This window comes from Lontra canadensis, unplaced genomic scaffold, assembly GCF_010015895.1.
Source record: "Lontra canadensis isolate GAN:19392208 unplaced genomic scaffold, GSC_riverotter_1.0 scaffold38, whole genome shotgun sequence".
Taxonomy (NCBI): Eukaryota; Metazoa; Chordata; class Mammalia; order Carnivora; family Mustelidae; genus Lontra; species Lontra canadensis.
Genome location: NW_022631032.1, coordinates 9,589,615 through 9,611,230, shown reverse-complemented (window position 1 = coordinate 9,611,230; position 21,616 = coordinate 9,589,615). Strand labels below are relative to the sequence as shown.

At 52.6% G+C, this 21,616-nt stretch overlaps 1 protein-coding gene across 1 annotated transcript; it reads right to left on the bottom strand.

Annotated features, from left to right (window-relative positions):
• Nucleotides 1-18,444: 18,444 nt before the first annotated feature.
• Nucleotides 18,445-19,970, bottom strand: FOXL2 (forkhead box L2). Its single transcript, XM_032869782.1, has one exon. The coding sequence runs from the start codon at nucleotides 19,744-19,746 to the stop codon at nucleotides 18,613-18,615; it is 1,134 nt and encodes a 377-aa protein (XP_032725673.1). The 5' UTR covers nucleotides 19,747-19,970; the 3' UTR covers nucleotides 18,445-18,612.
• Between the last annotated feature and the right edge of the window lie 1,646 nt (nucleotides 19,971-21,616).

Sequence of the window (21,616 nt, the reverse complement as noted above, 5' to 3'; positions counted from 1 at the left end):
GGAACAAGCGCGTGGGTCAGCCCTGGCCCATGAGATGAGTGGGGAGGTCTGCTGAGGGTTTCTGGGAAAGTGGTCCAGATTCCTAAGAAAAAATCTGGAAGAAATGGGTCCTTTTCCCATTGGACATTTTAAAATCTGAATGTGATGCTTGAACATGCTATGGTCCACAGAGGTAAAAGCCAACAAGTAGAAGGGCTCACGCTCAAATCTTTGAGTGACTGTATCCATAGCTTAGAGCCACTAAGCTCTGTGTTCTCATTTGTGAACTAATAAAGCCCTCACTGTCTTAATTCAATTTAAATAATCCAGAAGTATTTGGATGCCTGGGTGGCTTAGCTGGTTAAGCCTCTACCTTTAGTTCAGGTCATGATCTGAGGGTCCTGGGATTGAGTTCCTCATTGTGCTCCCTGCTCAGTGGGGACTTGCTTCTCCCTCTGCCTGCTGCTCCCCCTGCTTGTGCTCACCTTCTCTCTGACAAATAAATAAATCTTAAAAAAAAAGAATTCTTTAAAAAAATTGAGAAGTATTGTAATCAATGCAGAGATGCAGCAGGTTATTCATCACAATTAGATTAATGTAATCCTGAATCAGAAGAGATTTTAGAGGTCATCTGTCAATGCAATTCTAGTCTAAGTCCATACAGGGAAAGGGCAAGAATGTGAAGTCACTTCTTCAAGGATGCTATTTATAAGATGGGTGGCCCTGCACAAGTTGTTTACTCTCAGTCTCATTTTCCTCATGTAATAACAGCAAATATAATATAGTTTGTGGGAATTTGGTGAGATAATGATGTGTTAGGTCCAACACAGACTAGGTACCCAATAAAAAGTAGCTGTTATGGTTATTAGCCAGATTAAAAAGGTATGGACTTTGTTTCAATAATATCATAATGAAGGTGATATGGAAAAGACAAATAGCTATGAAATATAAAGCAAGATGAAAGTGAGCAAAGTCATAGAAATCTAGGGACGTGTGACATTAAGAGTTCAGAGTGAGAAAACTTGATGAGCAAAAAGTTGGGATGATAGTTGATTTTTATTTGTTTTTATTAATGTCTTGGATTTTTCAAATTCCCTGCAAAAAGTATCTATTGCCTGTATAATTACATAGAAATTATTAAAATATACACTCCTCAACAAACTATATTTATTCATTTTTCCTCAACAAAAAATTTAAAGGAAAGAAACAGTCAAATATCAAAGACCCCACTTCATTGTGTTCTTTTTTAAAAGTAAAAAACTTGGGAACATTCTAAATGGGAGAATTAAATAAATTAGGCCACACCCACATGTTTGAATATGATGCCGTTATTAAATAGTTGTAAACTGTGTAGGAATGTGGACAAATGAAAATACTTGCTTTGTCAGTGGTTGGACTTTGAATGATTCTTGGGTTTCCATTGTAATTTTTTTTTTTTTTTTTTTTTTTTTTTTTTTAAAGAGAAAGAGAAAGAGAGTGAGAGAGAGTGAGGGGAGAGGAGAATCTCAAGCAGGCTCCATGTCCAGCCCAGAGCCAATGTGTGGCTCTGTCCCAGGACCCTGAGGTCATGATCTGAGCTGAAATCAAGAGTCCCACACTCAAAGGACTGAGCCACCCAGGCACTTCTTTTCATTGTATTTTTAAGTTGCTGTGATTATTGGAGTACTGTTTGTGCAATAAGAAAAAAAATGACTGAAGTCAAAGAAAGTGAATGTGAAGTCTCACAGGAACATTAGGGCCTATGTCCTACGTTCTTTGCTCTGGTGGTTGGAGGGATGTCTGCTGGCTCTCCAAGCCATGGCAGATCCAGGCACAGAATTTTAACCACTCCGGGGAAGCCAGGAAGTGGAGGTACAGCTCCTTGATTTGGCCAGGGTAGGGAGACCACCCCCTTCTACAATGGGTGATGATCTGCTTTCAGCCTTCCCCCTTGTCTGCAGGAGATTGTAAGGCAAGGAAACGGGGTGGCTCTTTTTTTAGTATTGTCTTCATTGATGTTCTGTGCTGTTCGTGAAATGAACACCAAACTAGGAGAAAGACCAGTGTAGCATGTTCCCCTGAGCAGCTGTGAGGGACCCGGGCTCAGGTAAACAGGTAAAATGAAACATTTTCTGGGGTTCTGGGGAATTCCTGCTATGCTTTCCTCCTCAGGTGCTGCGTTTGGTAGGCCCAGGTCCTAAAGCTGAGAGCCCCCTGAACTAACTTCCACCGAGGCGATGGGGTCTGGAAGTGCCCTTTGAAGAAGGGCAGTATCTGACCTTAACCAGCACCACCAAGGGTCTAATGGCAGGTATCATGCCTGCCCAGCTGCGGAGGGGAGCTCTTTGGACGGCCAGGGCGGGCTCTGGCCATGGAGTCCTGATTTTCTTTAGGGCCATCTGTAACCAGGGCGGGAGGAGGTGGGGGTCTCTGGGTGTCGCGGCGCACGGGGCGGGTCAGCTGAGTCCTGTTAGCCGGGACAGGCTCCGCCGCGTAATGGGGACCATGCCCGCACTAATGGGAAGCAGCCGCAGCGCCCGGCAGAGCCTCTTCCTCCCACCCGGCCCCAGAGCGGCCGAGATAAAACGGAAGCGCCGCGAGAGGCGCTTTGATTTCAATACGAAACAAATTATTCCTCCCGGAATGGAACAAAATAAGTCAGAATGGAGTCTCATGGCCGTCATTCCTCCCTGCCAGGCCACTGCCGGCGGCCCCGGGGCCTGCAGATCCCGTGACACTCGGCGGGGACGGTACTCTGGGGGGCCGTGGGGCTACGTGGGCGGGGAGGTTGGAGCCCCGGGTCTCTGGGCCAAGGGCACGCGGGGAGGGCCTAATCCTGTAAGTCAGGCACCCAGCTGCTGGTCCGGCTCCTGATCGAGCTGGAATCACCTCTCTGCCGGTGGTCCTCAAAATCTCTTGGAGGACTTGTTAAAGCACAACCCCTGAGTCCCAACCCCAGAATTTCTGACTCTCTAGATGGGGTCTCATAATTTCCATTTCCAGGTGCGGCTCGAGCTGTTGGCCCAGGGACACTACTCTGAGAATCGCTTGACAAACATGTAGGTGGGAGCAAGCCTGGCTACGCTGCCCTGGCATTCAGTGGGCTGAGTCCCAGAGAGGTTGGCAGGGGGGAAACTAGACAGTAACTGTCGCAGGACCCACCCACTGATGAATATGCTTCCGCTTCACTTTCCTTTGGAGCCTGTTTTTGTTCGACAGTGAACCAAGCAAGTCGTACTCCAAAGCTCAGGGACTGGAATTTCCCAGCAGCTTGTGTAGGTAAGGGGGCAAGTGCCAAAGGCCTTTGAAGAACACTGGTAACTGCCCTAGGACTCAGGCAGTGTGATGCTTCTGTTCAGATCCCTGACTGCTAGAGAGGCCCCTGGCTTTGTGTCACTGTGCCTGGGCCAGAAGTCATCTCTGGCAGGGAGAGTCTCTGTGTTTTGGGGGGGAAGGGTGTTATGGGGAGGGTGTTATAGGGCGTGGGTGGTGGCGAGGACAGTGGCAGTAATTCTTGCTGGGGTGACATCTGAGGTCATGAAAACTGCTTAGAGATCTAAGAACCCAGAAGAGATTAGACTTACTGTGTGTTTCAGCATGGGGGCTGAGACAAGTTAGTGCCTCCCCTCCCTGCATTCCCCAGAGTAGATCAGTGGTTCTCAAACTTGAGTGTGCATCAGAATCACCTGCAGGCCTTGCATTGTTGCCCCACCCCCAGAGTTGCTGATTCAGTGTGTTAGAGGTAGGGCTGAGAGTTTGCATTTCTAACAAGACGCCAGGTGATTCTGATGGTCTGGGTTCCACACTCTGAAAACTGCTAGCTTAGGCTGTATTTGGCACCTCTAAGCCCTTTCTGTAACCTCGAAGTGGTCACGGTATCTGTGCCCAGCCTGTACATCCTGCCTCAGCCACTGGCCTTTGTGTGAATGCCTTTCCCAGTTTTCTGAAGGTGATTTGGTCTTGCTGTCTGTCTACCTAGTAACAGGGCCAGGGAACAGCTCTCAGGGTTGTTCAGGCTTGGGAAGAGCCACATCCCCAAACTCCCATCCCCATTCCTGCACTCAACCAGGCATGACAGTTCCCTTCTCCTTCCTATCATCCCTTATCCTCTTCCATTTGCTCAAGTCCCATCCCTGGACCAGGCTGGAAAGAATAGAAGTTGAGAAAGGGATCCCTTTCATATGCTCTTAGGATCCATGCATAGGCTAGGCCTAGAGGGGTCGCTGTTGCACTTCTGCCAGTAACAGGATCTCTTCAGGATGATTCTTCTTTTTAAAGATTTTATTTATTTATTTGACAGAGAGAGAGAGATCACAAATAGGCAGAGAGGCGGGTGGAGTGGGGGGAGAAGCAGACTCCCTGCAGAGCAGAGAGCCCAATGAGGGACTTGACTCCAGGACCCTGAGATCATGAAGGGAGAGGCTTAACCCTCTGAGCCACCCAGGCACCCCTGATACTTGTTTTTTTTTTTTTTTTTTTTAAACTCTGTACCTTGCATATCATAGCTATTTGGGAAATATTTGTTGTTTGGGAATTTACTAGGAAGGGGAAAAAAGCAAAACAAAATGAAGATATTCCTGAAGACTGCCACAGAGTAGGACAAGGTTTTGATCATTGTTAGCCAGTTTGGTGAAGGAGGCACAGTCTTAGGCTCCTGTGTCAGAAGCTCCTGTGTGGGAACCCTGAAGCACAGGCCTGTGGGCATGAGCATACAAGGTCAGTGGGATTGAGGGTTGGGAGCTTTGAGACTGCCCCAGCAAGCAGGAGACCTTGGGAAAAAAGGGGCAGATGATCTGTGGGGGGCTGGGGTCAATCATGGCCATGGGGAGGCCTCCCTTGTTCTAGTGGCTCAGCATCTTCAGAAAAGGCAAGTGTCTTTAGGAATGCAACCAAACATTTACACCAAGAGGTTTAGAAAATGTTAAATGTGAGGGGCAACTGGGTGACTCAGGGGGTTAAGATTCTGTCTTTAGCTCAGGTCATGATCTCAGGGTCCTGGGATCAAGCCCCAAGTCAGGATCCCTGTTCAGCGGGGAGTCTGCTTCTGCATCTCCCCCTGCCTCTCTCTCAAATAAATAAAGTCTTAAAAAAAGAAAATGTTAAATGTGAATAATCATAGCATTTGAAATTTGGATTAGGATGTCAATCTCCAGTTTAGATGTAAATCAGCCATATACAACCCATTAGGTTTTAATAATTTTCCTCTTAATTACTTGTACTTTGAGGCTGTGTATTTAGGAAATGGCTAAATTGGCTGTAGGTTTCTTATTTGGTTATTGCTGTGATTCTCAATGTTAACTGTATATTGGATTCACCTGGGTTGCTTTGAAAAATCCTGATGCCTTGGCTATATCCCAGATGTAGAGCCTGGGTGCAATATTATTTTGACTCCCCAGGTGATTTTTGGACTGCAGCTAACTATTTTACTGCATTGTTGGAGGGGCCAAAATGAGACAAATCAAGTTTTGGGGTGGGTGTCTGCTTAGCCTTCAATGAGAGCTGTAACTGCTCTCTCCCCTCTGGAAGAGACCATCAGAAATAATTACAGGACCCTCCATCTTGCCAGTAGCTCCATTTGACAAGACCAGGGGTGGACCTCCAGGACCAGATCTGAACCAAGTAGAACCAGTTTCTCTCACAGGAAAATGGATTTGGGACTCAGAGATTATAGCTGTAACTGCAGTCCTGTCCTGAACAGAGCAGAGGAGAGGCTGGTCAGAGTAGCTGGCAAAGTTGGTCTGCAGAGGGAAGCTACCCGGGTTCCTGTCATCATCTCAGCTCCTGTTCTAGCCCTTCAGGAAGTCTGGCTGCAACCCCACTCAGGGCTCCAGGGCTCACCTACAAGTCCTTATAACAAACCCACATCCCCACTGTTTTATTTAAGCCAGCTCCAGTAGATTTATGTTACTTGTGACCAAAGAGGCCTGACATGTATATAGACAACAGCACAAAAAAAGCACACAAAAACAAACATGTATTCCCTCCCCCCACACACACAGGCATGTACACACACACACTCACAGACACACAAACATCCGGTGTTTGAACAGGCTCTTCGTAACTCCATGTGGTCCCAATGGAAGTTTCTTCAGAATCTGTTTTCTGGAGTCCACTTGGAGAAACCTCAGCTTTCAATTCAATTGGGAACAGCAGTGGTCCCCTGCTGTGGTTCCATAGGCTTCATCAGAATCACCTGGAGGAACTGACTTACAGTTACACACGAAGTAGATTGCCAGGCACTGGCCTCAGAAAGGCAGGAGCTAGCCAGTTTGAACAGGACCCTGAAATCTACACCTTAAAAACTTTCTCCATGAGATTTTGATAGGCGGTTGAGTCTACTGGGATCAGACAAGCTAAATTAATATAATTTATGAAATTCTTCTTTAGTTTTATTTCTAGATGGAGCTGGCATCCCTATCAAGTTTGGGAGATGGTGTTTTGTTTGGGAGATGGAGAAAAGCCTAGTCTGAGTCCAGGCAAAATAAGACCCAGTGACTTTCAGGCTTGTTGGAGCCCATATACACAAGCAGTCAGGCCAAAGGGACCCTTCTAGATTGACTGCTTGAGCTGGTCAAATAAGCCAGGTCATTTGCTTTGCCCTCTTAGCTTTGTAGACACAACCAAAAAAAAAAAAAAAAGTGTGTGTGTGTGTGTGTGTGTGTGTGTGTGTGTAAAGCAACAAATGTACCTTTATTTTAGAAACAAAAATATCATTTCTGACCCAACAATAGCCGGATCCCTGTGAATGAAGGGTTTGCATATTTTCCTGTTTTAACGGTTCTAGTATAAACAGTCCAAGCCCAGGCCTGATTGTCAGAAGGTCCTGAGCAGTCCAACCAGAGTGCTGGAATGACTTCTTCAGCCCTGAGAACCTGGACCCGGCTTGGTGCCAGGATTCAGGTTTGTGTTTAACAGTAGCAATGGGGTCAGGAGTTGAGGGAGAGGGCAATTGCAGTGATCCCCAAGACCAAAGCTAATGCGAGAAGCAACAGCAGAGGCAGTAGGAGCAGTAACTACCATGTATTGAGGGTTTCTTTGTACAGGCACCAGGCTAACTGATGTAATTATTTATTTGAGTACTTTAAAAGTTCAGTGTGGTAGCGTTATTTTTCCAATTTTAAGAATGAGATTCAGAGAGGTTTAGCAGTTTTTCTGAGGTCATGCAACTCAAAGGGGGAAGATTCAGGCTACAAATAAAGGCATATTTGTCTCCTATTACAAGATACTGCACACAGGGGGGCCTGGCTGGCTCCATCGGTTAGTGGTGTCTGACTTCAGCTCAGGTCGTGGTCCCAGGGTCCTGGGGTGGAGCCCCGAGTCAGGCTCTGTGCTCAGCGGGGAGTGTGCTTCTCCCTTTCCCTCTGCCCTTCCCCCTGCTTGTGTTCTCTCTCTCTCTCAAGTAAAAACAAACAAATAAACAAACCCAAGATAGTGCACACAGAAGCTCAGGTTACAGACACCACCTGCGTGCCAACTGTGGGTATAGGGCTTTGGTTCTAGAAGCTGTTCAAATACATTGCTGGTCCCTGCTTTCTTTCAAGACATTTCCCCCAGCACTCCAGCTCCACTGGTCAGTCTTCTGGAAAGGAAGATACTTGTCAGCAGGGACTGGAGGGCTCCTTCCCAGCTCCAGGCAATCCCAAAGTTTTGGGTGAATACTTTGTGCTCTGCAGATGGGATGACTCTCCTTTTTGGGCTAACAAAGGACTCAGGATTTATTGATCAATGACTGATTATCTATTTAGTTACCCTGGGACTGAGACTAAGGAGACTTTCCTGGACCTGAAACAAAGAGATTTGTACTGTTATATAAAAAATCATGGTTCATGGGGTGCCTGGGTGGCTCAGTGGGTTAAAGCCTCTGCCTTCGGCTCAGGTGATGATCCCAGGGTCCTGGGATTGAGCTCCGTATCGGGCTCTCTGCTCAGCAGGGAGCCTGCCTCCCCCTCTCTCTCTGCCTGTCTCTCTGCCTTCTTGTGATCTCTGTCTGTCAAATAAATAAAATCTTAAAAAAAAAAAAAAGAATTCCCTTTCTTTAAAAAAAAAATCATGGTTCATCCATATGATGGATCATTAAGCATTCACTGAAAATCAGGTTTCAGGGGCACCTGGCTGACTCAGTCGGAAGAGCATGTGACTTTTGATCTTCCGGTTGTAAGTTTGAGCCCCACATTGGGTGTAGAGATTATTTAAACAAATAAGCTCTTAAAAAAGAAAATCATGGGCGCCTGGGTGGCCCAGTGGGTTAAGCCTCTACCTTTGGCTCAGGTCATGATCTCAGGGTCCTGGGATGGAGCCCCCGCATCAGGCTCTCTGCTCAGCAGGGAGCCTGCTCTCCCTTCCCGCCTGCCCCGCCCCCCCACCCCCCACCCCCGCCTGCTTGTGATCTCTGTCTGTCAAATAAATAAATAAAATCTTAGATTAAGACGTGGAGAAACCCTAATGGTGAAAGGTTACAAGATGCAGGATACAAAGTTGCAAATTCTATATAAAGTATGTGTTTAATGATGTAAAATTATATAAAATATATAAATAAAAGAACAGAGGAATGTCACCAGAATCTTAGCTGTGGTAGCCTCATGGGGGAGGGACGGGATTTCCTATAAGTTTTGTTTTCTTTACAAATTTTAATGTTTTATTTCTCCAATTTTCTTCGATCTGAATTATCTTTGTAAAGGAGGGAAAATGTGAAAACGTGAAAAGTTCTAATATAGGGCACTGGAAGTACACAGGTATGATTATTGATTGATTTGGATCTCACCTTGGACTTCAGCCCACGGAAGTGTCTCCTCCTCTCACTGTTTAGGGCTCATTTCAAGAGCGAGGATGGACGCATTTTGGACCAGTTGCGTCCCCTCTAGCAGAACCTGAGAGAGGCTCTGTGTGGGGCAGGTCAGAAACTGGCCCCTGCAGGTCCTGAAGCGTTCTTACTTTGGTGGGGGAGACAAGTGCACTGAAACAGAGGCATCCCAGCGCCAAGGCTACTTACTGTTCAGCGGGGTTGGAAGTTAATCCGGACGGGAGGACAGGGTTTTCTTGGTTTGGGCAGTTAACCCTTGGGATACCAATCCACGCTATGGTGCTGGAGTAAAAGGGCTTGAACGCAACCCGGGGCTCTCCCTGGGATCCTGGGGTCCCCAGAGTCGGCCAGTGGCCTGCAGGGAGACGCCTGACGGACGCCTGTGGGTTGCGGCTTCCCACGCCCTGTCCCGCGACTCCCCGAGGGCCAGTCGTCTGGGGATCTCGGCGGAAGCCGCAGAGCAGCTGGATTGGCAGCATAGAGCTTTGGCTCTCCAAGCAGCCCCCTAGACCTAGCACTCAGAGTCTTTGGTGCCCGCGCGGGCAGGGGCCAGAGATTGAGAAACACGGGAGGATCTCGACTGTGGTTGAAAGTGGGGCGGCCAGGATCCAGCGAGAATGAATCGCCTTGCCCTGCGCGAACCCCTTGTGGGCTCCGATTCTGAGCCGCGGAGGGAGGTGGCGATGCTGTCGCTTGGTGCCAGCAGAGGGCAGCCTCGAGGCTATGCGGCTGACTGGCGACCTCGCGGTGCAGCGGGCTCCCTTCCAGCGCCCAGGCTTTGCTGGGTGAGGGCGGCCTTGGAGCCCAGAGGCCAGCGATCTCTGTCTGCAGGAGTCGGGCGCCAAGGCTCAAGGGCATCTGGCGAGTTGTGGTCAATTACCTCCCTCTGGCAATCTCAGTTTCGGAGACTGGGGATTTGGGGCGGGTGGTAACCAAATGCACCAGGAGAAGCAGCAAGAGGCAAACCCTGCACACAGAGGGAACACATGTATACATACACACACGTATACATGTATACACACGAACAGATTCCAAGCTCATAGGAACCTCTTAAATGATGCTAGTGAGGGCTAGGATATTCTTGTCCTGGGGAGTGAAGTCAGAGGCTAGGAGCTGGGTGGCTCCCAGGGCTCTCAGGAGATGTGGCTCAAGCAGGGACCCGGAGATCCGTGCTGGGGATAGAAGAACTGTGGTCTAGGGATCCCGACAGACGTAACTGGGGATTCCAACCCCGACAATACTCTTCTGTAAAATGGTGGTCTCTGGTTCTTATAGGGTCTTGAGAGATTCAAGACAGCAGAAACTCAATGAATTCAAGTTTTATCCCTGTCCCGGCTATGGCATAACATAGGGCTCCTAGGTTTGCCTGCTCAGGTGAAAAGATCCTGTCACCTCACTGTTTGCATAACGGGGTTGTACTGGAGACACAGGCCTGTCAGGCTTGGACCAAGCTGCTCGTGGCCGGCCTGGAATTTTGGATGCTCTATCTCAGCGCTCCAGAGAGCCCTGAATTCCCCTGTGTTCAGCACCAGGGTCACTGAGCTCCAGCAGAGCTCAATTATTGGACAACGAAATGAAGCCCAGTGACGGCCAGTTGAGTCTCTCGGCAAGCCTGGAGAAGGGCCAAAGCCGTTGGGCCTGGGGTTGCTTGGTGCTAACCAAGCCAACCTCAGAGCGTGCTGGGCAAACACATCTACCTCCACAGTGGGCAGTCTTTATCTGGCCTCGGTCTTTTACAGACTGTGTGCATATGGGCATCTGTTAAGTTCTCTCAGTTTGTTTCTCCATCTAAAATGTGAAACGAGAGCATTTCCCATGGTAGTTGTGAAAATTGTGATTGAACACTGGCTAGGTCTGTGTAAAGGTGAGGTGTAATTACCACTCAGGAGTGGCCAACTTCATTGGTGCTTGCACTATGTGTGAACAGGATACATGCAAGAATAGCATCCAAACATGTGCACACGAACATCACTCGTGTGAAAATGTGTATACCTGTCTTCCTAGGTGCATGGCAAGTGCACACGTGTATGCATCTACCGTACATGCACATAGATACGGGACACCCTTGTGCAGACAAGTGCAGGCGTATTCCGCATGCGAACGCTGCTCTTTGTGCCTGGAGTCCGAGTGTGCGGCGCTGCTCAGCTGACCCGTTTCTTCCGAACTGGGTCACTGCCATTGGGGGAGACTTTCTGCTCCAGGGTGCGGGAAAGCCCGGATCCGGTCAGCGACTCGGCGCCGCCAGGCTCCTTAATCTCTCATCTGCCGGCCGGTGGGCAGCTCCAGTTTCAGTAGGGACCAAGATCCCCAAACGGGCGGGTGGGGGCAAGGGGCAAGAAAAGGAAGAGGTGGAGGGCACTCCAAACACGGGAAGCTGCAGGGCCTCACTCCTCAGGTCTGTCGCCTTTTCTTTACCTCCCTAGGTCGCGTCCCCAAGGAAGACAAAAGAGGTACCCTGATCCTCTATTCAGCGCAGGAAACATGCCCTGGGCACCCTACCCTGACAAGCTATTCGGAAAAGGCGACCCGAGAGTTCGGGTCACTAGGGAGATAAGCGGCGGCAGCGCCCGCCTGGGTCCCAGGCCCTGCAATCGATGTGCGTGGGAGGCGCACACTGTGGGCAGGTGGCTCCACCTCCTCACCTGCAGGTAGCCGGGTTCGTCTTCCCTCTCTTGGGTAGGATTCCAAGCCATGCAACCTTCGCATCACCTAAGTGTGTCTGCGGAGAAAAGGAGACACGCGTACTCTGGGAAACCAAGGCCGCCGCCACGCAAAGGCAACGCGGCCGAGGCCTGAGTTCCGCGGCAACCCGTGTTTCTAAATCACAAAAAGCGCTAGGACAAGGTCACAAACGCTCTCCCGTCGTCTCCGCAGACCATTCCCGCGGACAGGAGAGCTTCACGCAGAAAGTGGAGGCTAAACGCTGGGGGAGTCTCCGGGGCTTCGAGAAGGCACAGAGGCGCCGCGGCGACAGACACCGCACGGGTTCGGATCCTGCCAGCCAACCGAGCCCAGCCGCCGCGAACGCGAGTCTCCGCCAAAGCGGCGCACGGTTCCACTTCGGAGGACCACGTCGGGCGAGGTCGGGCGGGGAACCACGGTCGCTCACCCTCTGAGAGCCTTGAAGCGGAGAACGCAATGCTGGTGGGAACTTAGTGGCAGAAAGAATTTAGTGGCGGAAGGCTTTCGGGGGACGTCGGGCAACGCGGCGTGGTGTCGCGGCCAGGCCCTGGGCCTGGGAGCCCGGGCTCAGGCAAGGCCGGCCTGCTGAAAGCGGCCGGTGGGACTGCCCCGCGGCCCCCTCCTTCGGGATTCCACAGGGCTCTGACCCGGCCTTTATCTCGGCGCGGTCAGCAGTCGGGGGCTTCAGGAAAGAAGACAAAGGCCCGGTGTCACTGCAGGCCGGGGGCTCGGTTTCCTGACTCTGCTCACACAGCCTTTAGCGTTGGCCGGGGCTGGAGGGGGGGATTTTTAAAAAATATGTGTCCAATTTCCTTTCCCCACTCCCCGAAACAAAGAAAAAGCAAAAAGCATATTCGCCTTCCCTCCTCGTCCATAGAGATGAAAGTTTCCTGGGTTCCTGCCCTTTCCTTTTCTTGCCTGCCTAGAGAAGGAATTTTCCTTTGGACATAGAGGAAAATCCCGGGAAAGGTTTTGCTTGATTCGGCTTGTTGGTATTATTACCAAGGTCAGGCTGAGCTCCCACCTCGGAGAAATGGAATTGGCCTCCCCGCGTGGCGGGGGGCTCGGGTGGCCTCTGGCCCCTGCGTTAGGTAGGTATCGCTGGGGACGTTCAGGGTCTTTTGTGCTTCCTCTGACCGCCCCGCCGGCAGGAGCACCCGGTGCTCACCCGGGCCGGGGCATTTACCCCGAATTTTGTTTAGAGCCGCCTGGGAGCGATCACTCCACTCCCGCTGCTCCGCGCTGGCAGCGCCGCTACCAGGCCCGCAAATCGGAGGCTCCGGCGGCGCAGGCCCGGGTCTTTGGAGCCACTGGCCCCACACCAATCCCGCTCGCCACCCGCCGGCGGCGCCTCTGCTCGCCGCAGCTCGGCCCAACCCGCTTCCTGCGTTTGCCCCTCAAGTTTCCCGTTTCTGCACAAAGACCGGGGCGGGGGGTGTCTCTCCCACAAGTGGCCTCCGCCACCTACGGCCGGTCGCTACCTACTGCTTTTCTGAAAAAAGGAGGGGAAATGTTCTAACAGCTCCGCGTTCCAGAAGGAGGCGCCTGAAGGCAGGAGGCGCCGGCCGAGGAGCCTGAGCGTGGCCGGCTGCGCCCGGACTCAAGCGCCAGGCTGGCTCTCACTCCGCAGGTCGGCTGGGCCTTTGTCGGAGAAAACCTCAACTACCGGCGAATATTGCCTTAGGAGAAGAGAGAGGGCGGTTGGAGGATCCCTGGGCTAGGCCCTCGATCTGTGTCCCCAGGGCTCAGGTATTCACCGCCGGGACAGCAGGATGCGCTCTTGCTAAAAGCCCCAGGACTGGGACAGTGGGGACCCAATCGCCTGCGCTCTACATTGGAAAGGTGCTCCATGGTCTGGGCTCTTGGGGGCTCCAGGGTGGCTGTGGCCACTGCACTAGAATGTCAGACCCTTTGGGATTAAAACCCAAGGCCTGCCCTTCCTTCCTTCTTTATTTCCTTCCTTTCTCCCCTCCTTCCTCCCCCCATTTCTTCTATCTTCCTTCTTTCAATATGGGAGGGAAAACCATATTGACCATCTACTACAAAATGGGCATTTTGTCTTTAGAACATTTAATTACTCTAATAACCCTGCAAGGTAGATATAATTGTTTCTATTTTATAGATGACAAAACTGAAATTCAGAATGTTTGTTTTGCTCAAGGCCACACAGTTATTAAAGCAGGTTGCTGGGTTCTACACTAGGTCTTTCGGGCTGAACTGGCCTTGCCCCACCCTGCACAGGCCACCTCCATGGGCCGACACTGTCTCAGAACAAGCTTGTCAGAGCTTATCACCAAGCTGGAGCCTGTGTAGCAAACAGCAGGATAGCAGAATGTTCTGGGGGACAATCTGCGTGTGGCTCAGTCCTGTGCTCCTTTCTACTCTGGCTGGCCACCCCTTTCCCAGCTCCCTGAACATCGCACATTGGCCTGCAGGGCCTGTGCCACTCGGAGAGCCCAGTGGGCAGCTGGGCTCAGTGCTCTCAGGTCTCTCCATAAAGTTTCCAGGCTATTTGCCCCACAGATGGCTAGGTGACCTCTGGATGGCCCCTTCTCTTCTCAGGACTTCTGTCTGGTTCCTTAAGTGTAAGCTGAGAGCGTTAGGGTTCATTCTTTTGTGACAGAATGGCTCCCTGTCTCCAGAAAGTAGAAACCAGATAAGACTGCCTGGTTTTAAGAATCCTTAATCTCTTTTGTCCCTATAGCAGAACTGGGGCATGAGGGTTACTCCCAACCACTCCATGCCTCTGGTCCCCACCACGCAGGAGAGGTGTGCCTTCCGGTCTCATCCTTTCCTATAGGTCCCACAGATCTACTCCAAGAAGCAGGTCCAGCCCTATGGAGGCAGCTGGACCAACAAGGCATGGTCATCACCAGCTTAGCTCCACAGAGTCGGGGTACCGCTGGGCTCCTGAGCCTGACCAAGCAGCTTCCTGGCCTGGACACCCTCTGTGGCCCAGTGGTTCTGGTGCTCCAAGCCTACACTAAGGGAAGAGCTTATTCATGAGCAGACTGTCTTGGGTCTGACCCAGTTTCCTGGCCCATCCTCTCCTGCCACACTGACTGCAAGAAGCCCTGGTCTGCCCCTGATTTCCACCTACCACCAGAGGGCTTGTAGAAACCTGGAGCTCCAGCCTCCCTTCGTGGGAGAGCCAGGAAAGTGCCAGAAGGCACCTAACCTGGGTAAATATCTTGAACTTCATGCCCACCCAAACTGGGCTTGTGGGAGCAGTGAACTCTTTAGTTATGCAAAGGGAAGCAGGCTCAGGACACCCTCTGCAGTAGAGAGTGAGGCCATCCCAGAAAAGACCCCAGTTCCTCTCCATTCCATAGTTCCCTGGGGCATGCACTGCACTGGTGAAGATTTTTCCCACATTCCCCTGAGAACAGGACACGTTACTTCCTTTAACCCGTAGTATTTTGGCTGGGCAGTCTTAAGGGGCAAGGATGACCAAAAATTTGTGTGTAAATGTGAGGGGGGTTTCATATGGTCAGTAATGAGTGTCAGGATGTTTACATGCACACAAGCAAATACATACTCCTCATTCAATACCAGGTGTAGGAACTCATTAATCAGGATATGCAGAAATTGGCAGGTTTTTTGCATCAAACTCTCAGCTGTATTTCTAGTATACCTTGACAAACATAAATACATACATCCCCATGGTTCAGCCATCTAGACCAGACTATATATGCTAAGGCATGATTGCTATATATGAGGAACTCTCTCAAATACTTCTGCCCTCACTTAGGGAATTCCTTAAATCATCTTCTCTAATAGAAACTCGAAAGTGCAAGGAAGGAGAGGAGAGAAAGGAAATGAGAGATGAAGAAAGGCAGCCACTGCCTCAAACTCTTAGCACTGGGGAAATGACCAAACTACAGAGTTATGGAGAAACCCCTAGGGCTGGAATTAGAGACAGATGTCTTTCTGTGGGCATCCATTGGGAAGTGGGGTATAATCTGTCTCCCTTCTCTGTGTGGGATCTCTCCTCCAATCCCTGTGATTGGAAAGCAGGAATCCCTCACTGATTCTTTCATTTTATCCTCCATACTTGGTGAGACTGCTAGTGAACTTTGGGTGCCTCTTGCCTTTCAGCTCTTGGGGACAGAGAGAGGCTGTCCTCCAGTGTTGGCCTAGGCCAATTTCCCCTACCTCCATGAAGTCTCTGCCCTGGAGACTTTCCTCTTTTGCTTTCTCTGCTGGGGATAGCAGTTAAGGGGTGCCTAGGACTGACCCTGGAACAGACAACCTCCATCAGCTCAAGCAAAGGCTCTATATGCATTTTTTGTTATCATTCAGCAAGCCAGGACTATATACCAAGAACGTAAGTGCACAAATTACCAGTGACTTATGAATGCAACACACACTGTGGTCCCAGTAAGCACTCCTTGAGCATTAGGCATATGGTTATTATGATGCCCAAGATATGTGCCCTCTCCGGAGGTGAATGATAGATATACACACCCCCCATCCTGTCACCAGGATACGACTTACACTATCCTCACATATTTGCAGCAGGCATCGACTACACAACTGCCCACAGCATACATGTTCACACCACAGAAAGCACAGATAGACACAGGCACAGAAGCCCAGTTTCCTTTCTGCAACTTGTCTTAGCCAGACAATAGTGCAGTGGCTCACTGAAGCACCCAGATACTAGAGCTGACCTGTCTCTCGGGCTTACCACCCCAGCTGAACCTTCCTCTCCAGCCTGCTCCTTCCTGCTTCCCTGGCATTGGCAGGCTCCGCTGGAGGTCTCAGGATGATGCTCCTTAGAACAGCAGTGGCTTCATCCTCCACCTTTCAGTATCCCCAGGGATGCCCAAGGGAGAAAGCTGTCCTGGGTCACAGCCACTTCCCCTTAGGCCCAACTACACATAATAGGGATCTCACCTTCATGATCCCACAGCAGAACCGCTAGTATAGGCTGAAGTGGGAAGCCTGCAGCCTTTGTCCCTGTTACTAGCTGCCTCTGACCTGCTGGTTAGCCTGGACCAGTGGACCTTGCTGTCCAGGCCCAGAGTGGGGGCAGTGAGGGACACATGGCTGGAGTTCTGTCCAGCCCAAGCTGCACCACGGTGGAGGGGAGAGCTGGTTGGTACCTCTTATCTCATTAGCAGACTGAAGGCTGAGCACTCCTAATACTCCTTGAGCTCCCGGGGCTGTAACATGGTCAATTGCCCATGTGCCTGTGAGGAAGCACTGGTCTGAATTCGTTGTTGGAGGAGTCCCAGTAGAGGAAAAGAAGGAAAAAAAAAAAAAGATTTCTAGAGCCACGCAGTATGTTCATTCCTCTCTGATACTCCTAAATCTCTTACACATATCTCGAGGAAAATGAATTCTGATTATTAAAAATAATAAGGCAATCAATGTAAGTCGCTCCTTCCATTTGTACAGACATTTGCAGCCTATAGAACATTTCCCCAAACAGGATTTTTATCTATTTGGAATAAACTTTTCTGGTTATTATATTTGTCTGGAAAAATGAACGTATTCGTTCAATATAATGAACACACAGTCCATACACCTAGTGCGACAGCATAAGAGGTAAAATACAAACTCGAATAGGTGCAGAAATCGAACAAATCCTACCTACACCCATGCCTTGTGAACAAACCGCCACTGATAAAATCTCTTTGATGACGTTATACAGTCACTACAGATCAGTGATGACACAGAAAACAAACAATCCCCCCAGAAAACAGAGAGGCAGCAACAACCACAAACGTCCTCCACTCGGGCTGCCCTCAACCCTTATTTATCTGAAAAAGGATAAAACTTGGCTGGAAATCTCCCTCTTTTAACCTGCAGCTCAACAAACGTAGGCAAGGCAGAAACAATATAAGTCCGCTTTAAAAGAAAGAACAAAAAAATTTATTTGGGAATTGACAAGACGATAACAACAAACAAACAAACAAAACAACAAAAGTGCTCTAGTTCTTTCTAGAAAATTTGGTCCTCCAAACGACACACTACAGAACAACCACGTCTAGGGATTTTCGGGCCAGCCGGCTCCGGGCCACAAGCCCGCCTGGTCCGACTGCTGCCAGGTTTCACATTTCTCCTGCCCAAGGTGGGAGAAACAAGACGTTTGTAAAACAAAAATCAGTGAGAGGACGAGACGTCCCTGCAGCGTCCGCCAGGAGATCCGGGGAAATTTGTTTTTGATTTGTTTTTAGAATGCTAGAGGGCGGAACCCCCCAATTCGTAAAGGAAACCAACTTTTACTGAACATATTCTACCTCTCTGAACATAGGTTTTTGAAGGCCCGACAGGAATTCTACTTCAAATCTCTTCGAAGAGATTTTCATGTTTTGCTTAGCAAACTCCAAGGCCACAATACTTCGCCGGTTTTCCCGGTTAGGTTTTTTCCCCCCTTAAAAAAATATTTTGAAATGTTATCTAAAACAGCCCTCCCGATCTTTTGGGCGAAACATTAGCCGGCCGCCACGGGCCTAGAGTTGCCCGAAGCGAAGCGCCGAGACGGAGAGCGGAGGACACGAAGGCTGTCTCGGAGCGGGGATGTGTTGTAAACCCCAGCGCAGGCCGCCTAGCGAGGCAGCCCCGCTTCCCGCTCGGTCCCAACCCCCGCCCCATCCAGTGGGCCCGGGCAAGCGGCTTCTGAACCGCTCCAAGAGGCGACGTGGAGCAAACACACGTTCGTCTCTTTCTCGGGCGACGCGGGTCTCATTGCCCGCCCGGACCGGCGCTTCCAGCCAAGGGCTGCGCGGCAGCCCGGTGGGGAAAGCCGAGCGCGAGCGCACCGACCTGTGTGAGAAGGCCAAGAGGTCTGCACCGCCGACGCCCGGCTGCACCTCGGCCCCGGCGCTTCCTCTCCGCTCTGAATTTTGGCAAAGGGTGTCCAGCCTGGACGCCAGGGCACCGCGAGGAGACGAGGCCTGCAGAAGGCGCGCGGAGAGGCGGCCTGTAGGCCGGGGGAGCGAGAGGGCAGAGAGGGCAGGGAGGCGAGCAACAAGAGGGGAAGCGGAGGAGACAAAAGAGGGGCAAGAGGAGCTGAGGGGAGCGAGGAGGCTCAGAGGGCCTTGGACGCTGGCTCAGAGATGGCCCCAGAGGGCGCGTGGTCCGGCCGGCGGTGGCGGCTGCGGCTTCGGCTAAGGCCGGCGTCGCACGTCCCTGCATCCTCAAAGCCGGCATGCGCTGGGCTCTCAGAGATCGAGGCGTGAGTGCAGCGCGCCGGTCTTGCTGTCGTGGTCCCAGTAAGAGCAATGCATCATGGCGAGCTCGGGCTGCCGGGCGCAGGCGAACTGCAGGCCCGGCGCATTGGTGGGCGCGGGCGCCGGGGGCGCGGCGGTAGCAGGGCTGGCGGGGCTGAGCTGGCCTGGGGGCGGTGCGGCGGCCCCGTGGTGCGGCGGGGCGGGCGGGGGTGCGGCGGCCGCGTGCAGATGGTGTGCATGCGGGTGTGAGTGGGGATGCGGCGGCGGCGGGGGCGCGGCCGGCGGGCCTCCAAGGCCGTTGTACGAGTTCACCACACCGGGAGGCAGCGCCATGCTCTGTACGCGTGAGTACGGCCCATACGAGGCGGCCGGGCCAGCCAGCCCCTTGACTACCGCGGCCGCTCCCGGGCTGCCCGGGCCCGCGGCGGCAGCTGCGGCGGCTGCCGCCGCAGCGGCGGCCGCCATCTGGCAGGAGGCGTAGGGCATGGGTGAAGGCGGCTGCGGTAGCGGCCAGGAGTTGTTGAGGAAGCCGGACTGTAGGTACTTGGGAGGCGCCAGGTAGCCATAGCCGTCGGCCCCGGCGCCCGCTACGCCGCAGCCGCCCGCGGCGCCCCCGGCCCCGAAGAGCCCCTTGCCGGGCTGGAAGTGCGCGGGCGGCGGCCGGAATGGCCGCTTCATGCGGCGGCGGCGCCGGTAGTTGCCCTTCTCGAACATGTCCTCGCAGGCCGGGTCCAGCGTCCAGTAGTTGCCCTTGCGCTCGCCGCCGCCCTCGCGCGGCACCTTGATGAAGCACTCGTTGAGGCTGAGATTGTGGCGGATGCTATTCTGCCAGCCCTTCTTGTTCTTCTCGTAGAACGGGAACTTGGCGATAATGTACTGGTAGATACCGGACAGGGTGAGCCTCTTCTCTGCGCTCTCGCGGATCGCCATGGCGATGAGCGCCACGTACGAGTACGGGGGCTTCTGAGCCGGGTCCGGCTTCTCGGGGGCTGTCCCAGAGCCGCCGCCTCCTCCCTTGCCGGGGCTCGGCGGCGGCGGCGCCTCTGGCTCCTTGGCTGCGCGGCCGGTCTCCGGGGCCAGCAGAGCCCCCGCGGCGTCCTCGGGCTCGGGGTAGCTAGCCATCATGACAAAGCCGGCGCGCCGCTGCCGGGCAGCCCCTGCTCTTTTTCCTTGGTGCTGGCGCGGCGGAGTACGGGCGCACCAAGTCCGCACACGGCCGAGTCTCAAACTTCTGGAGACTGCGGATGCCGCCCGTGCTCGCTCGCTGGCGGCCTCTCGCTCCGCTCCTCTCCTCTTTCCCTTCCCCTAGGGAGCGGCCGGCGGGAGTGGAGCTCAGCCTCTGGCCATGGGGAGTCCGCCCAACAGAGAGGGGCTTCGGCCCCGCCGCCCCTCCCCGCCCAGGCCAGTCCCCGCCTCGGTGGGTTTTCTTTTCGGCGCTCTTCCCCTCCCCCCACCCTCCGGTTTCCCGAGGCAAGACCCACGTCTCTGGCGGAGCTGCCTCCTGAAATCCCTAGTGCGCCAGGAGCCTCGCTCAGTTCTGATTCGTATGGGCTCCGCCGAGTTCCGCTTGCGTCAGGCGCCTTCGCCCCTATAGCGGGGCGGCCAGTCGCGCACGGGCGAGTTCATCTCCAAGTCACTTTTTGTAAACGCCCCGCACAGCCCGGACCGGCCTGCCCCCTCTCAGCGAGCTGAGGGCGCCCGGCGGACGACCCGGCTCACGCTCTCTCAAGCCCTTGCAATCCGCGGGTGCTCGCTCTGCGGACTGGGCCGGGAGATGCCGAGGGCCCAGGCGGGGTCCGTCCACACTCGGCCAGTGCCCAAGGAGCTCGGGCCCTAGCGCGCCAAGCCTCCTCGCGGCTTTCAGGTGAAAGAAAACGACTCCCCTGCTCTGCCCTTTGCTAAGGTCTTCGGGCAAAACTTCTGCCTTGGGGCTGGGGGAGGGGCGGGATGGCGAGGGGGCCGGACGGCGCTGGGGTGGAGAGAGCTGCGCGGTGGCTTTCGGAAAATCAGCCCAGAAACGCGTGTCAGTGAACCGAGGAACCTCGGCCTGGCCTGGCCTGTCCGTCGCGCTTCCAGAGTGACTCGGCCGGATGGGGCTGGGGAGACGATCCGGGAAGAGGCGCCCAGGAGCTCCGTCTGAAGCGCCGCCCTTCCTTGCTCTGCCCCTGGACCAGACCCCTCCTCAGAATCCGCGCTGTAATCCTACGAGTTGGATTTGTGGTTTAACAACACCAAGTAGACCCCACTCTAGTCCTGCTCCTTCACGGTCGTTGTTGTGGGGCTTTGGGGGATTTTATTTGTATGTGCACCGGTATCACATATAGAAGTCATGGGGAGGGTCTGTTCTTGAGACACATGACATACCAGTTGCCCAGGTGCTCATGTGCTGGGACAAAAACAGAGGTATGCGCACTTACAAGGTGAGATTTATATTTATGGGGTAATCATTTATAATTACAGATATGTAATGGTACATGTGTGTCACCTATCAGTAAATGTGGTTCCAGGATGTTGCATCTTCTTTCTTTTTCCTCTCTCTCTTTTCCCTCTCCTCCCCTCTCTCCTTTCTTCCCCTTCCCCCTTTCTTTGTCAATATTCTGTCACAGACTGGGAGGAAGAGCAAGAGGCTGTGAGGGAGGCATTTGTTCAAATCTCTCTCCTGACAAGACATTTGTTCTGATCTTTCTCCAGGGCCAAGGGGTGAATGCTCCTGCCTTCAGGGGAAATTAATGTTGGCAGGAAAGGCAGCTCTGCTTTTTAACAGTTAACTTAGCCTTAACAAAAGATCTGCAATCATTAAGTGTGAGAGAGAGGTCTGTCTTGTGTTTTGAATCTTCATACCCCAAACTGCTTGGTACTGAGGAGGCCAGGATACTTTGGGGAGGAAGTTGGACAGAATGGGTGTCATGCAGGGGTGTCCTATGTCTGGATGAGCATGGCTGGAGTGGCTGCCCCAATGCTGGTTACTACCACTTCCCCCGAGCCCAGTCTCTGA